This window comes from Microtus oregoni, unplaced genomic scaffold (assembly GCF_018167655.1).
Source record: "Microtus oregoni isolate MIOR12 unplaced genomic scaffold, Mior012 000010F_ref0000083, whole genome shotgun sequence".
Taxonomy (NCBI): domain Eukaryota; kingdom Metazoa; phylum Chordata; class Mammalia; order Rodentia; family Cricetidae; genus Microtus; species Microtus oregoni.
Genome location: NW_024543069.1, coordinates 13,659,075 through 13,677,258, shown reverse-complemented (window position 1 = coordinate 13,677,258; position 18,184 = coordinate 13,659,075). Strand labels below are relative to the sequence as shown.

At 43.1% G+C, this 18,184-nt stretch overlaps 1 protein-coding gene across 1 annotated transcript in view; it reads left to right on the top strand.

Annotated features, from left to right (window-relative positions):
- Window positions 1-18,184, top strand: part of Gfm1 (G elongation factor mitochondrial 1) — a 42,564-nt gene that overhangs the window by 7,585 nt on the left and 16,795 nt on the right. Inside the window, exons 5-13 of the mRNA XM_041659295.1 lie at window positions 806-922; window positions 2,746-2,896; window positions 6,574-6,728; window positions 7,948-8,032; window positions 10,575-10,712; window positions 12,093-12,194; window positions 13,773-13,829; window positions 16,565-16,702; window positions 18,089-18,171. Of these exons, the coding sequence (XP_041515229.1) occupies window positions 806-922; window positions 2,746-2,896; window positions 6,574-6,728; window positions 7,948-8,032; window positions 10,575-10,712; window positions 12,093-12,194; window positions 13,773-13,829; window positions 16,565-16,702; window positions 18,089-18,171 (1,026 nt within the window). The remainder of the gene's footprint in view (window positions 1-805; window positions 923-2,745; window positions 2,897-6,573; window positions 6,729-7,947; window positions 8,033-10,574; window positions 10,713-12,092; window positions 12,195-13,772; window positions 13,830-16,564; window positions 16,703-18,088; window positions 18,172-18,184) is intronic.

Sequence of the window (18,184 nt, the reverse complement as noted above, 5' to 3'; positions counted from 1 at the left end):
TCCTCTGGTAACTATTCTTGGATATTAATACTTTTTAAAAAAGATATTTTTGGATAATTATTTATGTGTCTGTGTAAGTGTATACCACGTGTGCCGGTGTCCAGGGAGGTGAGAAAGAGGTATTGGATCTCCTGCAGCTGCCGTTACAGGCAGTTGTGACCTCCCTGGCAGATGCTGAGAAACAAATTCCAGTCCTCTAGGGGAGCAGCAAGCCCTTCTAACCACTGAGCCATCTTTCCAGCCCCAGATGTTAGTACATGCTTTACGCTCACTCCTTTTCTGTAAGCTCTTGACTTCCTTCAAATGCTAGTCATGTCCACTTCGTTCTGTCTGCAGCTACACATGCAGACCTAGCTTGCACTGAGCGATGCTGCAGAGCATATGTCTTCTCGTGTGTGCATGTTAGTGGGCTGCGTTTTCCTGCGAGAACTCCCTCTCTTAGTGGCTGTCTTTCTGTCACTTGACTTAAGAAGTGGGCTACTGTCCCACTGTCCCACCGTCTTTAATCTCCTGGCCATTGATTTTCTGTCTTTCCCTTCTGCCCTGCGTGAGCGTATTCAGGGAGTCTGAGGTGCAGGGTATTTCGGGTCCTGTGCTGTTGAGGGTGGGTCCTGTGCTGTTGAGGGTGGGTCCTGGCTCCCTGATTTGGCTTCTGTCACAGTTGCTTTCTTCTCCCCTTACCCACTTGCTAACATCGTTTTCAGTTCTCTGATGTCTGCCGTTGCTTTTTTTGTTTTGGTTTTCGCCCTTGGTCATTTCAAAATAATTTTGAGAGAAGAGGCAAGAAAATATTTTTGTTTTTCAGATCCAAACTGAATCACAACGCAGCATTTGTGCAAATGCCCATTGGCCTGGAGGGCGATTTTAAGGGCATTATAGACCTCATTGAGGAACGAGCTATTTACTTTGATGGAGACTTTGGGTAAGTGCTAAAATCCACTGCCAAAATCTTGTATTTTCAAAGACATCAAAGAAAAGGAAGTCATAAGTTAAACAGAGACAATTATTTTTTACAATGTGCTTGAATATCATTCTTTAAGGTGATTTTAATGACTTAAGTTCTTAGTAGTCATACTAGAGACCATTTGGCCTCTTGAAAATTCTATTGACCATAATCGTACTTACAGAACATTGCAGTCTCTAGTAGGAAGGGTTAGATAACTTACATTTTTTTGAGACAGGGTCTCATCACAGTAGCTTTGACTGGCCTTGAACTCACAGAGGTCTGCCTACCTCTGCCTCCTGAGTGCTGGGATTAAAGGTGTGTGTCACCACAATGGACCCTAGGTCTTTAACTCTTTTCCTACAAATAACAAAGTTGAGCACACAGTCTTTTATTTAGAATATCCCAATAGGGAGTAAGAAATGGACAAAGCACAATGTGTTCTTCATCCTCGACTCCAGTTCTTGAATCAGCATCGTGGTTCTGAGCCCTCCTAATGCTGCGACCCTTTAATACAGTTCCTCAGGTTGTGCTGACCCCAGCCATAAAATTATTTCATTGCTACTTCATAATTGTAATCTTGCAACTGTTGTGAGTTGTAATATAAATATCTGATATGCAGGGTGTTTGATATATAATCCCCAAAGCTGGTGGTTGTTACCCACAGGTTGAGAACTGCTAATCTAGGGATTGAAAAGGCAAGTAGTAAAACACACCATCTGTAATATAACACTCGGTATTTAACAGCAGTCTCAAAGTATTTCAAACTGTGCATTTTAAAATATGAAGAGCCAGACCCGATGGTACATGCTTATCATCCCAGTACTTAGAGGCCGAATCAAGAGCAAGCTGATGGCCAGCTTTGGCTGCACAAGCTAGATTCTGCCTCAGAGCCCACCCCTCCTCCTTTAGGACCGGTGCTGCTGGTTCAGAATAGACAAAAGCTTCAGTAGCCTAAAGAAGTCAGCCTTCAGAGCCCATGCCGATGGAATTGTCAGAAGCTTAGACAGGCTTCAGACAGCTTACTTGAAGGTAGCTGATCCTAACATGGCTTGTTTAGACCAACTTTCTCACTTAAAGTATAGATACTAGAAACTGTTGATTGTGGTGTGAGCATGAGCAGCCCTCCAGGTTAAATAAGTGCTGCTTTCTGTTCTTTGTTTTCCAGTTAGATGGCAAAATAGTCCTGAGGCCACACGGGAAAGAATTTAATCCCTTATTTAATTGATAGCTTTTCTAAGTCTTTTTTCTTGTTGCTCATTTTGAGACAGGGTCTGTTCTGGCTTGCCTGAGAGTTGTCATGTAGACCAGGCTGTTCTCGAACTCACAGAGCTCTGACTGCCTTTGCCTCCCGTGCTGGGACCAAAGGTGTGTGCCACCACACGCGGCTCCCAAGTCAGTGTTTTGACCTCATGTTCTGCTCATTTTATCTCTAGAGTAATGTAAGCCCGTGTATATTAAATGGGGAAGAATTTTATATTTCTTCATTATTATTCTGAAAAACTTGCAAGGAGAAGAATAGGGCACAATGCCTATGACATCACGCATACTGCTTTGTTTCCCTCGAAGCAGGCTGTGTTGAGTCTAGGCTCCTCTGTTCCCTGGCGGTGCATTCTTGACTGGTCCACTGAAGCGGTTTTGCCCACTATTTTGTCTGATCTGTAAAGACGTAGTTATCTTATTTGCTGTTGGAGCGCAGAGTCCTCGGAGCGTTTGCCAGAACAGCAGCAGAACATCGTATCTGCTGGCAGGCCATCGGTGCTTTGTGCTTTACTTATCAACTAGAGCATTCTTTCTCTTAGTCAGATTGTCCGGTATGCGGAGATTCCAGCTGAGCTGAGGGCCGCAGCAGCTGACCACCGGCAGGAGCTAATTGAATGTGTTGCTAATTCAGATGAGCAGCTTGGTGAGCTCTTCCTGGAAGAAAAAATCCCCTCGGTTTCTGATTTAAAGGCAAGTACTCTCAAAATAGATCTTTTTAAAAACACTTTTAAAAAATGTTCACGGATGTTTTGCCTGCATGCAGTGCTTTTGGAGGCCAGAAGAGGGCGCTGTATTCCCTGGAACTGGAGTTGCAGATGACTGTGAATGAATGGCCTGGGAATTGAACCCTGGTCCTTTGAAAGAGCAGCCAGTGCTCTTAACCACTGAGCCATCTCTCCAGCACCTCAGATATTATATAATTAAAAAGGGGGTTGATATGGGAGCAGAAGGCACGATTCTTTTGTTAATGGGCTTTATTAATGCAATTTGAGTAAAAAAAAATGTGGACTTCCATAAAAATGAAGATTCAGAAGCCAGGGGCTTTGAATAAACATTTCCCCAAAGAAGATGCTCAAGTGTCAGCACTGAAAAGATGCTTTCCAGGCCTAATCATTAGGAAAAATGCAAATCAGCCATGGTGAGAGACCATTCGTACCATTAAGATGACTCTTATTTAAGACCAATCAACCAACTAACAAAAAACTGAAAAGCCCAATATGCGTGCATTGATGCAGATGTGGAGACTCACACGCTTGTGCCTTCCTGGTGGAAATGTGCCAAGCACTGTAGAAGGCAGCGTGGCAGTCCCAGCTAGTGCAGCGCACCCCAACATGTATGCAGTATCCACCTCAGCCAAGGAGTAGCGGCGATCCGCTAATGAATGCCCGTTAGGATGGATGTGTAAAAGTCATGTGGTCTGTGAATATGAATAGTTTTTATCCCCCCAAAAGTAGAACTCTGAGCAGTGTGACACCAGAAATGAACTGTGAAGACATTCTCATGAAATGTGCCAAATAGCTAGGATAGTTGTTTTATGATTTTGTTTATGCGGTAGACAGAGAATAGTCAGATTTGTAGAAAGAAGAGCTTTGAGCTGAGTGTGGAGGCGTGGACCTGCTGTCCCACACTTGAGAGGCAGAGACCGGACAGTTCCCGCTAGTTCACGATCATCCTGGGCACGTAGTGAGTAGCCTGGTCTGTGGACTGAATGCCCCGTCTCAAAAACAAGCAAAAAACCCAAAAGTAAGTAGTTACTGTATGAGTTGTTAGAGAGCCTTTATTTTGGAGAATATTGCTTTAATTGGAGACTATGAACGTTTTAAAGATGAATAACGGTGAACACTGTATAGCATTATGAGTTGACAAAATGTTGAGCTGTTGTCTTCAAAATGGTTAAAATGGTAAATTTTATGTATTTTTAAGAAGACATTAATTTTTTAAAACCACTTGGTATGCCTAGCAGAGATCATCTAGGTAATTATTGTATATAAGATGTTATACTTGAATGTAAATTCAGTAAATCTAAAACAAGAAAGGACACTATTGCAGCTGAGGGTCCTTCCTGATTTTCTTTGAATTGTTAGACTGGAACCCTATCTTGTAATGCGAGTTCTTTGATGGAGTCAAAAGAGTTAGCAGTTTAGCCCTAACTCTTTATTCCCTAACAGGGAATACTCGTAGGATGTACAGGTCTAGCCGTAAATAAAACCAAGTATTATGTGTCAAATGTTTAGTAACTTCCTGAGAGTCACAGAATTTGGTTCATGGTCATACTTAAAGCTTTGAAAGAAAACCTAGGGAAGGGACAAGGCACATGAGATTGTCTGAAGGGGGCCATGTGTGAGCCTCCAGAGGAATCTCACAGAATTAATTCTCTCAGCGAGAAGTTATGACAGCGCTGTGGATCTACCAAGGAAGCACAGGCTGTCTGGTGGGGACTCTGGTAATCCCTGCCCTGGGAGACGAGACAAGAAAATCCCAAGTTAGAGGTCAGCCTGGGCTGCCTAGGGAGACCGTGTCTCAAAATATTAAGACCAAACTGAATAAAGCAAAAAATAAGAGAAACTCAGTATCCAAGATGATTATTGGGGTCTACTCAGGGTATACTCTTAATTTTGGTCTGTCGAAGGAGGGCGTCTAACGCACACCATGTGCAGAGCGTCTTAGAGCAAACCATTGCTGCCAGTCCACAGGGCTGTGCAGGCCTGCATCTCCTTGGGTCACGTGGGTGTGTGTTAGTCTCTATGCTATGGTTGGATGCTCATTGATGTGTGGGGAAACAGCAACTTTTAAGTGTGAAAATGATTGTTAGAAAATGGGAAATGTTTGGAAAGTGGGGACTTTGTTCCCCTGTTTTATGGGATGGTTTTGGCATCCTCCTTCCCTCCTGTCACTATCCTCATATGATGCTGTGTTTTGTGCTGCAGACTAAGTATCGTAATGGTGCTGTGTCCCTGTCTGCATCTTAGAGAGAAATGGGAAGCCTTTATGAGGACATGGCTTATGATAGCCTAATCGCTTGTCCCGTAGCTGTGTTTGAGTCCTAGAAACAGCACAAGCGTTTAAAGTAATTTCTTCTCTGTATGTCTTTCCCTCTTTATAGCTCTGTTCATATGCTCAACTCTTACTGACTTTTATTCTAGTAATCTTTAGAAATTGTGACTATGAATGTTTTATCCTAAGGTTTTGTGGTTGTGTGTGCATGTGTGTGCTCCTATGTGTGGTGGTTCTAAGTCTTGAACCTAGAGCCTTCCACTTGGTGGTGCAGGCTTTTTATTCCAGCCCTTGGAAAAAGAGGCAGGTAGATGCCAGTGAATTTAAGGCCAGCCAGGAACATCTAATGAGACCTATCTCAAAAGACAACAAAAGCATTTCAGGGACAAAGGAGTTTCTTTGCTCACATTTTCAGGTTACAGTTCATTCTTACTGGGAAGTTGGCAGCTTGAGAGAGTTGGTTATAGTCTGTCCATTCCAAAACAGAGAGGGCAGTGGATCTCAGAGTATGTTCCTTCAGACGCCGAGAGAGCCGTGGGTTGATGCGTGTATGCTCCTACTCAGCTCAATCTTCCTTTTCATTCCGTCCAGGGACCAGGCTGTGAAATGGTGCTTCCTACATCCAGTGTGGCTCTTCCCACCTCAATTAATAGTATCGAAATAATCCTCCAAAGACACTGTCAGAGGTTCCCCCTGCCGTGATTCTCAACCGTGTCAAGTTTACAGTTAAAACTGACCTTCACCAAGGATTACAGGGAAACCTCTCTTTTCCTAAAAGACCATTTCTCTACCCCTTTCTAAATCATGCTAGTTTCTCATAAATCCAGGTATTTGATTCTTGCTTTTGTTTGTTTGTTTTGTTTTTGAGACAGGCTCTTACTGTGTAAACTTGCCTGGATGGATGGCTTTGACTCAGAGAGATACACCTGCCCCTGCTTCCGAGTACTGGGATTAATAGCGTACGCTACCACACCTAGCTCTGTGTGTGTGTGTGTGTGTGTGTGTGTGTGTGTGTGTGTGTGTGTATTCTTCCTCTTACACGTTATTAACATAGAGTTTACAGTATTCTATGTGTCTAATATACAAATATGTATATATATTATTAAAACATATGTATATATATATTTTAGTACCAAGTGAAAAGGAACATTTTAAGACTACCGAAATGTAATTATTCCGTAAATCACTACTTGGCCCTAAGAGAAGCAGTTTTCTCCATTTTTCAGCATCTTGACTGAGTTCCTGAGATGTTCTCTTTTCCTTCCCTGGAACCAGCACTCCGGAGTATCATTTCATGTCGTGTGTTCATAACTGACCTGACGCCTAGGCTGTTGTAGTAACAGGAATCGTTCTCTACTCTCTGTGTTCTGTAGCTGGCGATCCGAAGAGCCACCTTGAGCAGATCCTTCACTCCAGTGTTCCTGGGAAGTGCTCTAAAGAACAAAGGAGTCCAGCCTCTCCTGGACGCTGTCCTAGAATACCTTCCCAACCCATCTGAGGTCCAGAACTACGCCATACTCAACCAGGAGTGAGTACGGCTACGCGCAGTGTGCTTTATGAAAAGATGCTTTAACACTTATGCACGATGAAGAGGTTTAAGGATTGGTCTTTCATTTATTTTTATGATTTTCTTTCTTCATAAAAATCACCATTTTTAGTTGGATATCAATTTTGATATACAGGAAAATATTTACTATGTAAGTTCCTGTATCATTTATGACTTAGAAGTATGATTTGTGGGCTGGAGAGATGGCTCAGAGGTTAAGAGTCTTGGCTGCTCTTCCGGAGGTCCTAAAGTTCCCAGCAACCATGTGGTGGCTCACAACCATTTATAATGAGATCTGGTGCCCTCTTCTGGTGAGCAGGCAAACATACAGGCAGAACACTGTATATATAATAAATAAATTTTTTAAAGTATAATTTGTTCTATTATCCCTCAAGGTTTATAATATTAATTTTTATTCATTTGCTGTCATTTATTTTCAGTTATAGAATTTTTTAACTTAAAAAAATGAAACTCAGGCCAGGGAGATAGCACATCAGGTAAAGGTGTCTGCCACCAAGCTTCATGACCTCGGTTTAATTCTGGGACTCACCTGGTGGAAGGAGAGCACCATCTCAGAGAAGTTATCCTCCGAGCTCTACATACATATGCATAAAATACAATGTAAAGCAGCAACAAGGAAAGAAACCTTCTTAAGGCTCTTCCGGATATTACTCTGTGTGCTCTCTAAGAGGTCCAGCGTTTGAGTCTGCGCTGGTCCTGTCTGTGTAGTACAAAGCCTGCAGGACTTACTCTGACTGAACTTTTCAGTGAAACGTGGTGTGTATTCAGAAACTGTCAGCAAACATGTGCTTTTTCTCTTTGATAAGAGCAAACTGATATGGGTGAAATATTCAGGGGCTTGGCAGTTGGCTCAGTGGGTGAGATGCTTGCTGCCTAAGTGAAGGCTGTGTAAGAAGCCGTGTTGGATGGCGTGCTGGTGGGAGGGGACTGTGTGGAGACAGGAGGATCACTGGGGCGAGCTGGCCGCCAGCCCCGTGGCAGGTTCAGCAAGAGATGTCGTCTTAGAAAGATTGATGGCTGAGATTGATGGAGCAGGACAATTGACGTCACCCCTGGCCTCCATGCATGCACGCTGATACATGCACACACACACATGTGTACATACTACCACAGGTACACAACACACACAAAGGCATACCATGTATTATGTTTTATAGCTTTATATTTCTTTCATTTAAAGTGACTCAAAAGAGAAGACCAAAATCTTAATGAACTCCCAAAGAGACAATTCCCACCCGTTTGTGGGCCTGGCTTTTAAACTGGAGGTAAGTTGCTATCTGACCTATCTACCACGGTCTATAGCTTTACTTTGCTAGATTTTTAACCCGGTTATAAAATTGACTCTGTATGCCCTTGTGAAATGCTTAGGAAAGTAGAGGAGATAAGGGTGGTCAGAACCTTGAGCGGTAGGTAAGTCGGTAGTTCCTTGTTTTTAGATGAGGTTAACTCTTTGCAGTTTTAAAATGTAAAGTTTTACAGAAACCATACTCTACATAGTTTTACCCTGGTATTTCCATTTAGAATAGTTATAAATTGTTGGAAGAATAGCATGTTAAGTAAATATGTTACAATTGGTTTAAAATTATATAGGTATTGGACATTATTATAGGCAAAAGTGGGCCCACTTTTAGAAAAAAATTTATCCTGAGTCACTTATGAAGGGGCTCAGCCTAGCTCTGTTTTTAAAAGAGAGACATAGAGACAGCTGGAGATGTTCAGACTGTAGTTTGTGTAGGTAACCTGCAGTGTGTCTTTACAGTGCAATATTATTTAGACTTTAAAAATTAAGATGCTGATTTATTTTAGTTTACGTGTGTAAGTGTTCTGTCTGCATATGTCTGTGTACCGTCTTGTGTGCAGTGCCATGGAGGTCTAAGAAGGCGTTGGTCCTCTGGAGCTGGAGTTACAGTCAGTTGTCAGTCACCATGTGGGTGCTGGAAACTGAACTCAGATCCTCTGCAAGGGCAAAACAATGTTCTTCACTGCTTAGCCATTGCCCCAGCCGAGATGCTGACCTAGTTTTGAAGTTTATGGGAAGTTTATAAATTTTAAAAGAACATATTTTAGATTTACAGAAAAAGTACAAATATTCGTACAGAGAATTCATTCATCCATTTCTTCTTAGTAAACATTGCAATGAATGGAAAATATTAATTTACTATTAATAAAGCCCATACTCAAGTGTCTATGGTTAGTGCGTATAGCCCCTTTCTGTTTGCATCCCATTCAGCTAGCACATAGATTGTCATGGCTCCTGTCATAACTAGTTTTATGTCACCTTGACATAAGCTAGAGTCATTTTGGAAAAGGGAGCTTCAACTGAGAAAATAATCCTACCAGATTGGCCTTGAATGATGGTTGATGTGGGCAGTGCCACCCCTGGGCCGTTGATCCCGGGAGCTATAAGAAAGCGGGCAGAGTAAGCCATGGGGGCACCCAGCCATGGCCTCTGCCTCAGCCCCTGCCTCCAGGTGCCTGCCCTGCTTAGTTCCTTCCTGATGTGTCTCAGTGCTGGGCTGTACTGGAACTCGGAGTGGAAGTAAACCCTTTCTCCCCAAGCTGCTGTGTTTACCACAGTGATGGAAGCCTAAGACTGTAAACTGTCTCAGAATTTTTTTCCTTGCTTCCCATGTCCTTGATACTTTTAACAAGTGTTAGGATGTTTTCCAGTTTGAGACTTTCTGATGTTTCTGTGAAGATTAGATTGGGGTAATGGGTGATTGCAGGGAACACGTCATCCTTGACACCTCTCAAACATACGGGTTTTACTGTTAGGATGACCTTGATCACCTGACGTAGGTAGGGTTTGTCGGGTCTCTTCCCTACAAAATGGCTCTTTGTTTTCTCTCCCTTTCTTACTGCACTTTTTAAAAGAAGTCATTACGTGAGGTTGTCAAGTGACTTTTCAAGAGGGAATAAATAAGCATCTATTCATCCAAACAGGGCTCAATGACAGACCAAGCACATTCTTCCTCCTAAGTCTGCCTTGGTGAGCCAGTGAGTTTACTGGGGCAGCCAGAGGAGTATGGGTGGCCCCTAGACTTCTGCAGCACCGAAAACCCCACCCGGTGGTGATGCTTCCTGAAAGCCATGTCCCTGGAATAGCTGCCCAGCTGGCAGGCTGCAGCACCAAGGCACCAATTCTTTCCCCAGAAACTGTGTCTGCTCCGAACCACTGGGGGGCGCTCGTGAACCATAGGCCTCTCTGAGCTCTGAGTCATGCATGTGTTAAGTTTCCTCGGTCTCTCTCAGGCTCATCTCTATCGGCAGGGATGTGAAGGGAATAGCTTCTCAACATTCATAGTACAGTTCTATTTTGTGTGAGATTTATTTTTGATTAGTGTTTGTGTATGAGGGTGTATGCGTATGAGTGGAGGTGCCCACGGAGGTCAGAAGAGGGAGCTGGAGTTACAGGCGCTGTGAGCTGCATGATATGGGTGCTGGGAACTGAACTCGGAGAAGCAACAGGTACCACGGAGCCATTTCTTTGACTCTGTATTTCTTATTTTGTAAATGTAATAAATATTTTTTTATCTTTTTATTATTAACGTCAAGATGTTGTACTTATTGATATAAACTTTTATATAAACTAACAAATTTGAATTTTTAAAAGCAGTTGGCTACTTAAAAATTGTAGTAAAACGGGTTTTCTTTTTTAACTTGGATACCCTTTTTTGTATATATATTTTTTGACATATACTTTTATTTTCCGGTTTTTGTCTCTTTGTTGTTAATATAGCTGGAATTTGTTTTGATTCTTTTCTCTTTCTGACATTTCTTTTGTAAAAATGTACTCTCAACGTCTAGGCCGGCCGCTTCGGACAGCTAACGTACGTCCGCAATTACCAAGGTGAACTAAAGAAGGGCAACACCATCTACAACACGAGGACGGGAAAGAAGGTGCGGGTGCAGAGGCTGGTGCGCATGCACGCGGACATGATGGAGGCAAGTACGCCACCGGGGCCGCTGCTTCCGGCCCGGTACTCGGCTGTGTTGTGACTGATAGCACCCTGCTGTGGGTGAAATGGTTGGCAGGTGGTAAGGACTTGGTTTATCCCTCTAGAAGCTAGTCTCCTTCCTCAGAGGCCATAGTTCAGGAAAAGAGACTCTGGGATTCAGCGCAGGCTCCGTCCTCGGGAGCCGCAAAGACGCCGGCTGTGTGTTCGGGAAGCGACGGCAGAATCACAAGGCCAACCCGAAACACATAAGGGGACCCTGTCGGGAGAGAGGAAAAGCATGAGAAGCATTTAGAAAGGTAGCTCCTAGGGATAAACGAATAGTAAATTCACAGTTTTCCACGTGTTTTGATGACGTTGCCTTCTGAAATAAGGTAGCATGGGTGAGGGTACCGGTTAGTATTCGGACCTATACTCCTGTCTGTCGTGGGATTTAGTACTTGACTCAAGAGCAGCAAAGATGATGGCAGTGAGGGTATGTGCAGTCAGGAACTGAAGGCAGAATCACAAGCCAGCCTGGATCCATAATGCAAACTTTTGCAGGGCCGCATTGCTTCCAGAATCCACCCGAAAATCTGTAACTTCTCAAGTCTGGGTTTTGATTTATATATGCCTTTTGTCGTCCTTATAGATAGGCCACGGCAGTTACACTGGGTGCTGAAGCCACGCCTCTCTCTAGTCTGGCTCTGTGATTCTCAGCCTATTGGTTTAAGTAAAAATGGGAAGTTTTTAGAAGACGGACCTCTTGTCTCTGGAAAGATGAAAACTTGGCAGCTTTGCACAATAGTCAGCGAGGGGCAGGCTACAGGGTCAGTAATGTCACCGACATTTCTTCAGGCAAATGTGTGTCATCAGAGAAAGCCACTGAGCCCACAGCTGTTATGAATGAACCATGAGCAGGGAAGGAGGAAGGACAATAGCTCGGAAGCTTGGGGGCAGCGGTGCTTTGTCCTAGCTTTCCTGTGTTTTCGTGATGCTTGCATCTGTGAGACATTAAAGATATTTTTAGTCCAGTGGTTTCCATTCTTCTACCTTTGTTTACCAAACTTCCTTTGCAGTCTCCCTTGCGTGTAGGTCCTGCAGGGTCTCACTGCCCTGAGGCAGCAGAGCGCACCCCTGCTTTAAAACAGACCACTTACAGAAGCCCTAGCTCTGGGGTTTTCCACTGAGTGTAAAATCTTGTCTGTTCCCATAGATAGCGTGTTAAAGACTGTTGAAAACACGTCTTGGCATGATTGATTGTTGGTGTTGGATTTGCTCATTCTTGGTAGAATTCAGGAAGAATTTCTGCACTTCTTATGTGTAGTATGTTTGCATGCAGCTGGTTTATTTTATGCGCAGGTATAAATTGCGTTATGTGTTTATTTAGGATGTTGAAGAAGTATACGCTGGGGACATCTGTGCATTGTTTGGTATCGACTGTGCAAGTGGAGACACATTCACGAACAAAGACAACAGTGGTCTTTCTATGGTGAGCCCTGTAGCTGCAAAGCTCTGCAGCGTTTGAATTTTAGGCTTCTATTTTATATGGAGTGTATTTTATATGCAACAAAACAGCTACAAAGGTTTGCATTAACTGTTCCTTGTGACCTTTGTTGGTTATAGCTCTCTGACTGTCAGCTAGATAAGTGCTCTGTGCGGGCCTACTTACCTGGTTTTTCTTAGTAAGAACGTTCAACAATCTTACAAAATTTTAATGTGGAAGAAAATTTCTACATTCTAGATAAAACTTGGAGCATGTAACTCCAACTCTTCTACTCTGGTCTGCTACCCACTCTGGATGCCACTTTAATTCTTGTTATTATCAGGATGTTCCCAGTAGAGCACTGCTTTACTAAATCAGGGACCGGAGAGTGACCTCTTCCAGTAGCCCAGAAAACTATAAGGCCAGACTATAATATTTAGAATAGACTTGGGGATAGCAACATGTCTGTGCGTGGAAGGTGTCTTAGTGCCAGGTGGTGGCGGCACACATCTTTAATCCCAGCACTCGGGAGGCAGAGGCAGGTGGATCTCTGTGAGTTCAAGGCCAGCCTGGTCTACAGAGTGAGTTGCAGGACAGCCAGAGCTGTTACAAACAAACCCTGTCTTAAAGAAAAATAAAACAAATAATAACAACAACAAATTATTCTGGGTTTAACAGATTATTATAAGGCCATTCAAAACCCATAAATCTGCAATTTTAAGATCTCAATAAGGACATTTTATCTTTTAGATTAGATCTCGTGTAAGTGCTTGTCATGAGCTGGGGAGATGACTTAGTGGCTAAGCATCCGTCTGCTCTTGCAGAGGAACCAGGCTGGGTTCCCAGCACCCATATGGTGACTCCCAGCTACTTAGCTCCAGCTGCAGGGGACCCAGCACCCTCTTCTGTCCATCCCGGGCTCCTGCATGAACTTGGTGCTCATATGTACACACAGACAAAACACTTGTGTGCAAAGCCAATGCCTGCCATTGCACTGTGAAGCGGCTGCTTGTGGGAATTGTGCACTTAGACACTGAAGGGAAGGGGCTTGGTTAACCTCACTTCTGCCCAGGACCAGGTTACTTCCTGTTCCTTTCTAGCCTTCAGTAACTTGACTTGTGACATGAGAATAGTTTCTGCTTCTTAGACCTGCCATTGATCAAATAAGATGTGTATATAAAGACTGAAGCCCCTTCTGTTTCCCTCATTATGAATAAAACCTAACTTATCGGAGGACTGCAACAGGTATGTAAAACAGGCAATGGGAATATATGCTGTGCCACCATTTACTCAACTTCTTTGTCGTGATTATGTTCAATAGTTAGGTCAATAAAGTCGATAAGTTATTTGGGGAGGTAGGAGTTCATGTAAGTATACATCTTTGTTTATTAATGTTACATTCTTACTTTATTTAATACAAAACAGACTAAGACCCATAATGTCCAGCCTGAGGTGTTGACTAGTGATTGCCTTTTGGTTTGATGTTAATGGAGTATGCCAATTGCTGAATCATAAAACTGTCTTTTAGTTATTTTATGTTTTCCTAAAAAATGTTTTTTTTTTTTTTTTTTTTTTTTTTTTTAGGAATCAATTCACGTTCCTGAACCTGTCATCTCAGTAGCAATGAAGCCTTCTAACAAGGTAGGCGTTTAAGCTTTAACAGATTGCTCTGAATGTGAGCTTTCTCTTGTTATTCTCCTTGTTGACATGGCGTCTTGTGGGAAGCAGCACTGAGCTGGTTTCTCCTTCTTCTGTTGGTATTGAGATCGGCCTTTTAAGGTACTCATCGGTCCTGATAAGTCCTCAGTGCATTTGAAGGACCAGATGGCATTTAATAGTTTGACAACTCTTAACCATAGCATTGACTTCTGAGTAGCAAGTCTACCTTCTTGGAGTCTTAGGTTACTGAAACGGGGAGAAGGTGTTTGTCTCAAGTTGTAATGACACTTCATTGTCACTACTTAGTGGGCTATCATGTATTTCTGGACCTTGTGTTGTTTTGAGATGTCTGATTATAATACCACAAGCTAATAAGGCAACTTTTTGAAACTTCACCTATAATTTCATATTAAGGGTTTTAAATTTACGTGCTGTTTTTAGAGTTATATATTAGGTTTGGTATCATTTGGCCTTCTACAAAGCCAAGATTGCTTGAATGCCTTGCGTTCATATTGCTCTCCATTGGAATCAGTTCAATCCTGAGCCATAGTTCCTTAGTTCCTAAGTTACCTTGTTGGAGTTAATTCATTCGTGTATTGATTGAGTGAATATTTTAAGACTTCTTGCCATCTGAGAATTGTCATTTACATATTTGGGTAAATTGTCTTGTAGGATACATTATTAACATCTGCTACTTTGTCTGTTTTGAGATCTATACTGGAAAAGTATAGAAAGGAGAAAGTCAAGGGAGCAAAAGTCATGGAAACAGTCCATCTTCTCGGGATCTTGTGGGGGCTGACCCTCGCATCTTACCTCTCTGAAAGGAGCTCTGTTTCAAGTTCTTTATTAAGGCTGCTAGCAAGGTTAGGAATGAAAGGTCTTTGTGCCTTCCAGTCTCACACTCAGAGCTCACGGTTAGTAACTTGCCATAGCAGAAGGGAATCGGGTGAAAACATTTCAGAGTGTCTTCTCACACGTAAATTTGTTCCAGTCACCTGATGAAGTCATAGTGAGCAGGAACTGTGCCTCACCGAATGGGAGCGTGGCTAATGTGAGAAAAGTCAAGAGTTAACTGGGTGCACCAGTTTAGGAGCTGATGCCCTCGTGCGTGTTACCTGCGTGGCCTCGATAAGTTACGTACCCTTTGTCTGCAAGCTTACATCGCAGTTATATCTGAGATAGTATGCGCAGTAGGCGTTACAGCTCCAACTGTGTGTGTGATTAAAGGTGCTGCTAATTCTCATACAGGGTGTGTTCGTTTTCTATTGCTACTGCAAAACGTAAAACTACACCATTGTATTTATTTTATAGTTCTGTAGATTAGAGACCAATATGATTCATTACAGTTTAAATTAATCAAGTAGGGATGTATTTGTGTGCGTGTGTGTGTGTGCATGTGTGTCCATCCTTTTCAGTGTGAGTGCAGGCATGTGTTAGTGAAGGTCAGAGGACAGCTATCACCTGTCGTCTAGTTTGAGAGAGAGTCTCTCTGTTGTTCACCCCGTGTGTACCAGGCTAGCTGGCTGGCTACCTTCCAGTGAGTCGCGTGTCTCTGCCACTCACCTGGCCATGGGAGTACCGGGATGATGCTACCGGATCCAGTGGTACATGGGTTCTGGAGATTCGAACTCAACTCCGACTGTGAAGCTCCCAGCTCAGGGTTGTATTCTTTTCTGGAGGCTCTAGGAAAAACTTTTTCCTTGCTTGCTCACATTTATGGGGAGAACTGGGCTCCTATGGGTATATGATTGGGGTTTCCATTTCCTTTCCTCCTCAGGGTTGCTCCAAGCTTCCAGAGGCTGTGCACCTGTTTCTGGCTTATGGCCCTTTCTGTCATCTTTAGCTAGAATGTATTTATTGTGGTTGTATGCATGCAGAGGTCAATGGCATTCGATCCACCGGGGCTCGAGTTATAGGTGGTTGTGAGCCCCTGACATGGGTGCTGGAAACTGAACTCTGGTCCTCTGGAAGAGCAGGAAGTTCTCTTAACCCCTGAGCCATCTCTCCAGTGTTCCCTTCCCTCCTCCACCATGCTTAGTGCTGGTAGCAATGGGTTGGGTCTTATTCCTGCTTCTCTCCTGCCTTTCTCTCAGCAGTATGACTTTCCTCTCCTGTCTGCTTTATTCCACCTGGAAAGACCCTTGGGTTGTGTTGCGCCTACTCTGACAGCTCATAGGATGCTCCCTATCTAGAGTTGAGGGAAGTGGGCATCTTAGCCTGCTGCTCACTATGTGGAATTACATCAAAGTACAAAGGTATATCAGATGACCGAGGAGGTTGTTTGGAAACAGAAACATCTCGATGTGCTATTTCCTTTGCTGTCCGTCTTCTTCACAGAGCAGTAGATGCTCTTGATTCTACGGAAGACTCTTGGTAACACTGACTGTATTACATAGCAGATCCAGAAGTGTCCAGCGCTTCCTTCACTCGGGCAGCTCTCACAGATGGATAGTTCGGCAGTGTGATGGGAAGTGAGAGCAAAATCTTAGACCCTTGTTTTCTGTTTTCGTATGAAGAGAAAATCCTGTTCCGCTGACTGGGCCCTGGTCTTGGCTGTGGTGGCCATGGTTTTTTCCAAAAAGATTGGGGTGGGACTAGATATAGACCCTCTTTATTTCTTAGTTGCCAGTATATATGGATTTATTCAGTAACATCTCAAAAAAATACAGTTGTTTTTCATGCTTAACCCTATAATAACTTTTCTTCCTCTTTTAAAGAATGATCTGGAAAAGTTTTCAAAAGGCATTGGCAGGTTTACACGGGAGGACCCCACATTTAAAGTCCATTTTGACGCTGAGAGCAAGGAGACAATTGTATCTGGAATGGGAGAATTACACCTGGAAATCTATGCTCAGGTATGGTTCACAGAGCAGCCCTGTGCAGCTGCCTTTGTTACTAAGTGTGCTTTGACCTGGCAGAGTGGCCTTCATCCCATAATCACACCTCTGCAAGGTAAGGCAGGAAAATTAATAGGAACACAAGGTCATCAAGATAAAAAGCCAACTGATGCTCAAGGTACTGACTAATTTGATAGCGCTTCTCCAGGCTTTGCTATGGTTTGTATCCACGCATGGCACACTGCAGTGTTTCCCTTCTTGTGTTAAAAATTAGTCATTTTTTTATTCAAGTCTTTGTTAAACATCATGGATTCCTATAATCTAGGCTGTGGGATTTGTAATAAGACCCCCATCCATTCCCAGTCGATTATCAGTTCAGATAAAGTAAGCCTTGTGGGAGACAGCCTGTTTGTGTGCCTACCTCCCGGGACTTCGCTTCATGAGGACCGGAGAGGTGGCTCAGTGGTTAGAGTCACTTGCTGTGCTTCCAGAGAACTTGAACCCGGTCGCTAGTACCCACGCTGAGTGGCTCACAAACTCCTTTAGCTCCAGCTCCAGTGGATACAGTCCCCTATCCTGGCACACCACACATGTGGCTCATGTATACAGATACAAACATATACATAAACATGAAGGCCAGGGCAAGGTAGCCTTAATCCCAGAACTCCAGAGTGAGAAGCTAGGCTCTTTCTGAGTTAGTGCCAGCCTGAGCTACAGAGTGAGTTCCAGCCAGAGTGACAGAGGCCCTGTCTCACAAATAATCACCTAATTAGATTAAAGCATGGAGATAGGGGACGGTGCACACCTTTAATCCTAGCACTTGGGAGACAGAGCAGGCAGATCTCTGTGAGTTCTAGGCCAGCCTGGGCTACAGAGTGAGTTCCAGGATAGCCAGGGCTGTCATACAGAGAAACCCTGTCTGAAAAATCCAGAAAACAAAACAAAACATGGAGGCTAGTTCCATACAGACTTAAAACAAAACAAAACAAAAACCCTCTTCCTAGATCAAGTGTAAATATGCTCAAAATGTAAATAAAAGCTAACACTGGTGGAGATTGTGGCCTGATTGTGTCTTTGCAGTTAGGATAGCAAACCCTGATAAAAGATTTGTTTTTCCAGCGAATGTGCTAATATGAGACACAACAGTAGATTATGCAGATAGAGCAAATGGAAGAATATAAATTAATGAGTCAAAACTGGAATTTACTGGAATATTTGTAAGATATGTAAAGGCAGTTTGTGTTATTAGACTATCACATCTGATTCTTGCCAGTTACTAAAATGACTTAAAATTTACTGTTCAGTTATTTTCTGTATTTCATTGAACAATGCTAAGGTATTTTTTTCTTCCTTTTACTTTATAAAATATAAACAGTGTTACCCTCCCCCCCCACTTCATTTTAGAGAATGGAGAGAGAGTATGGCTGCCCTTGCATCATAGGAAAGCCCAAAGTGGCTTTTAGAGAGACCATCACCACCCCTGTGCCGTAAGTATACAAT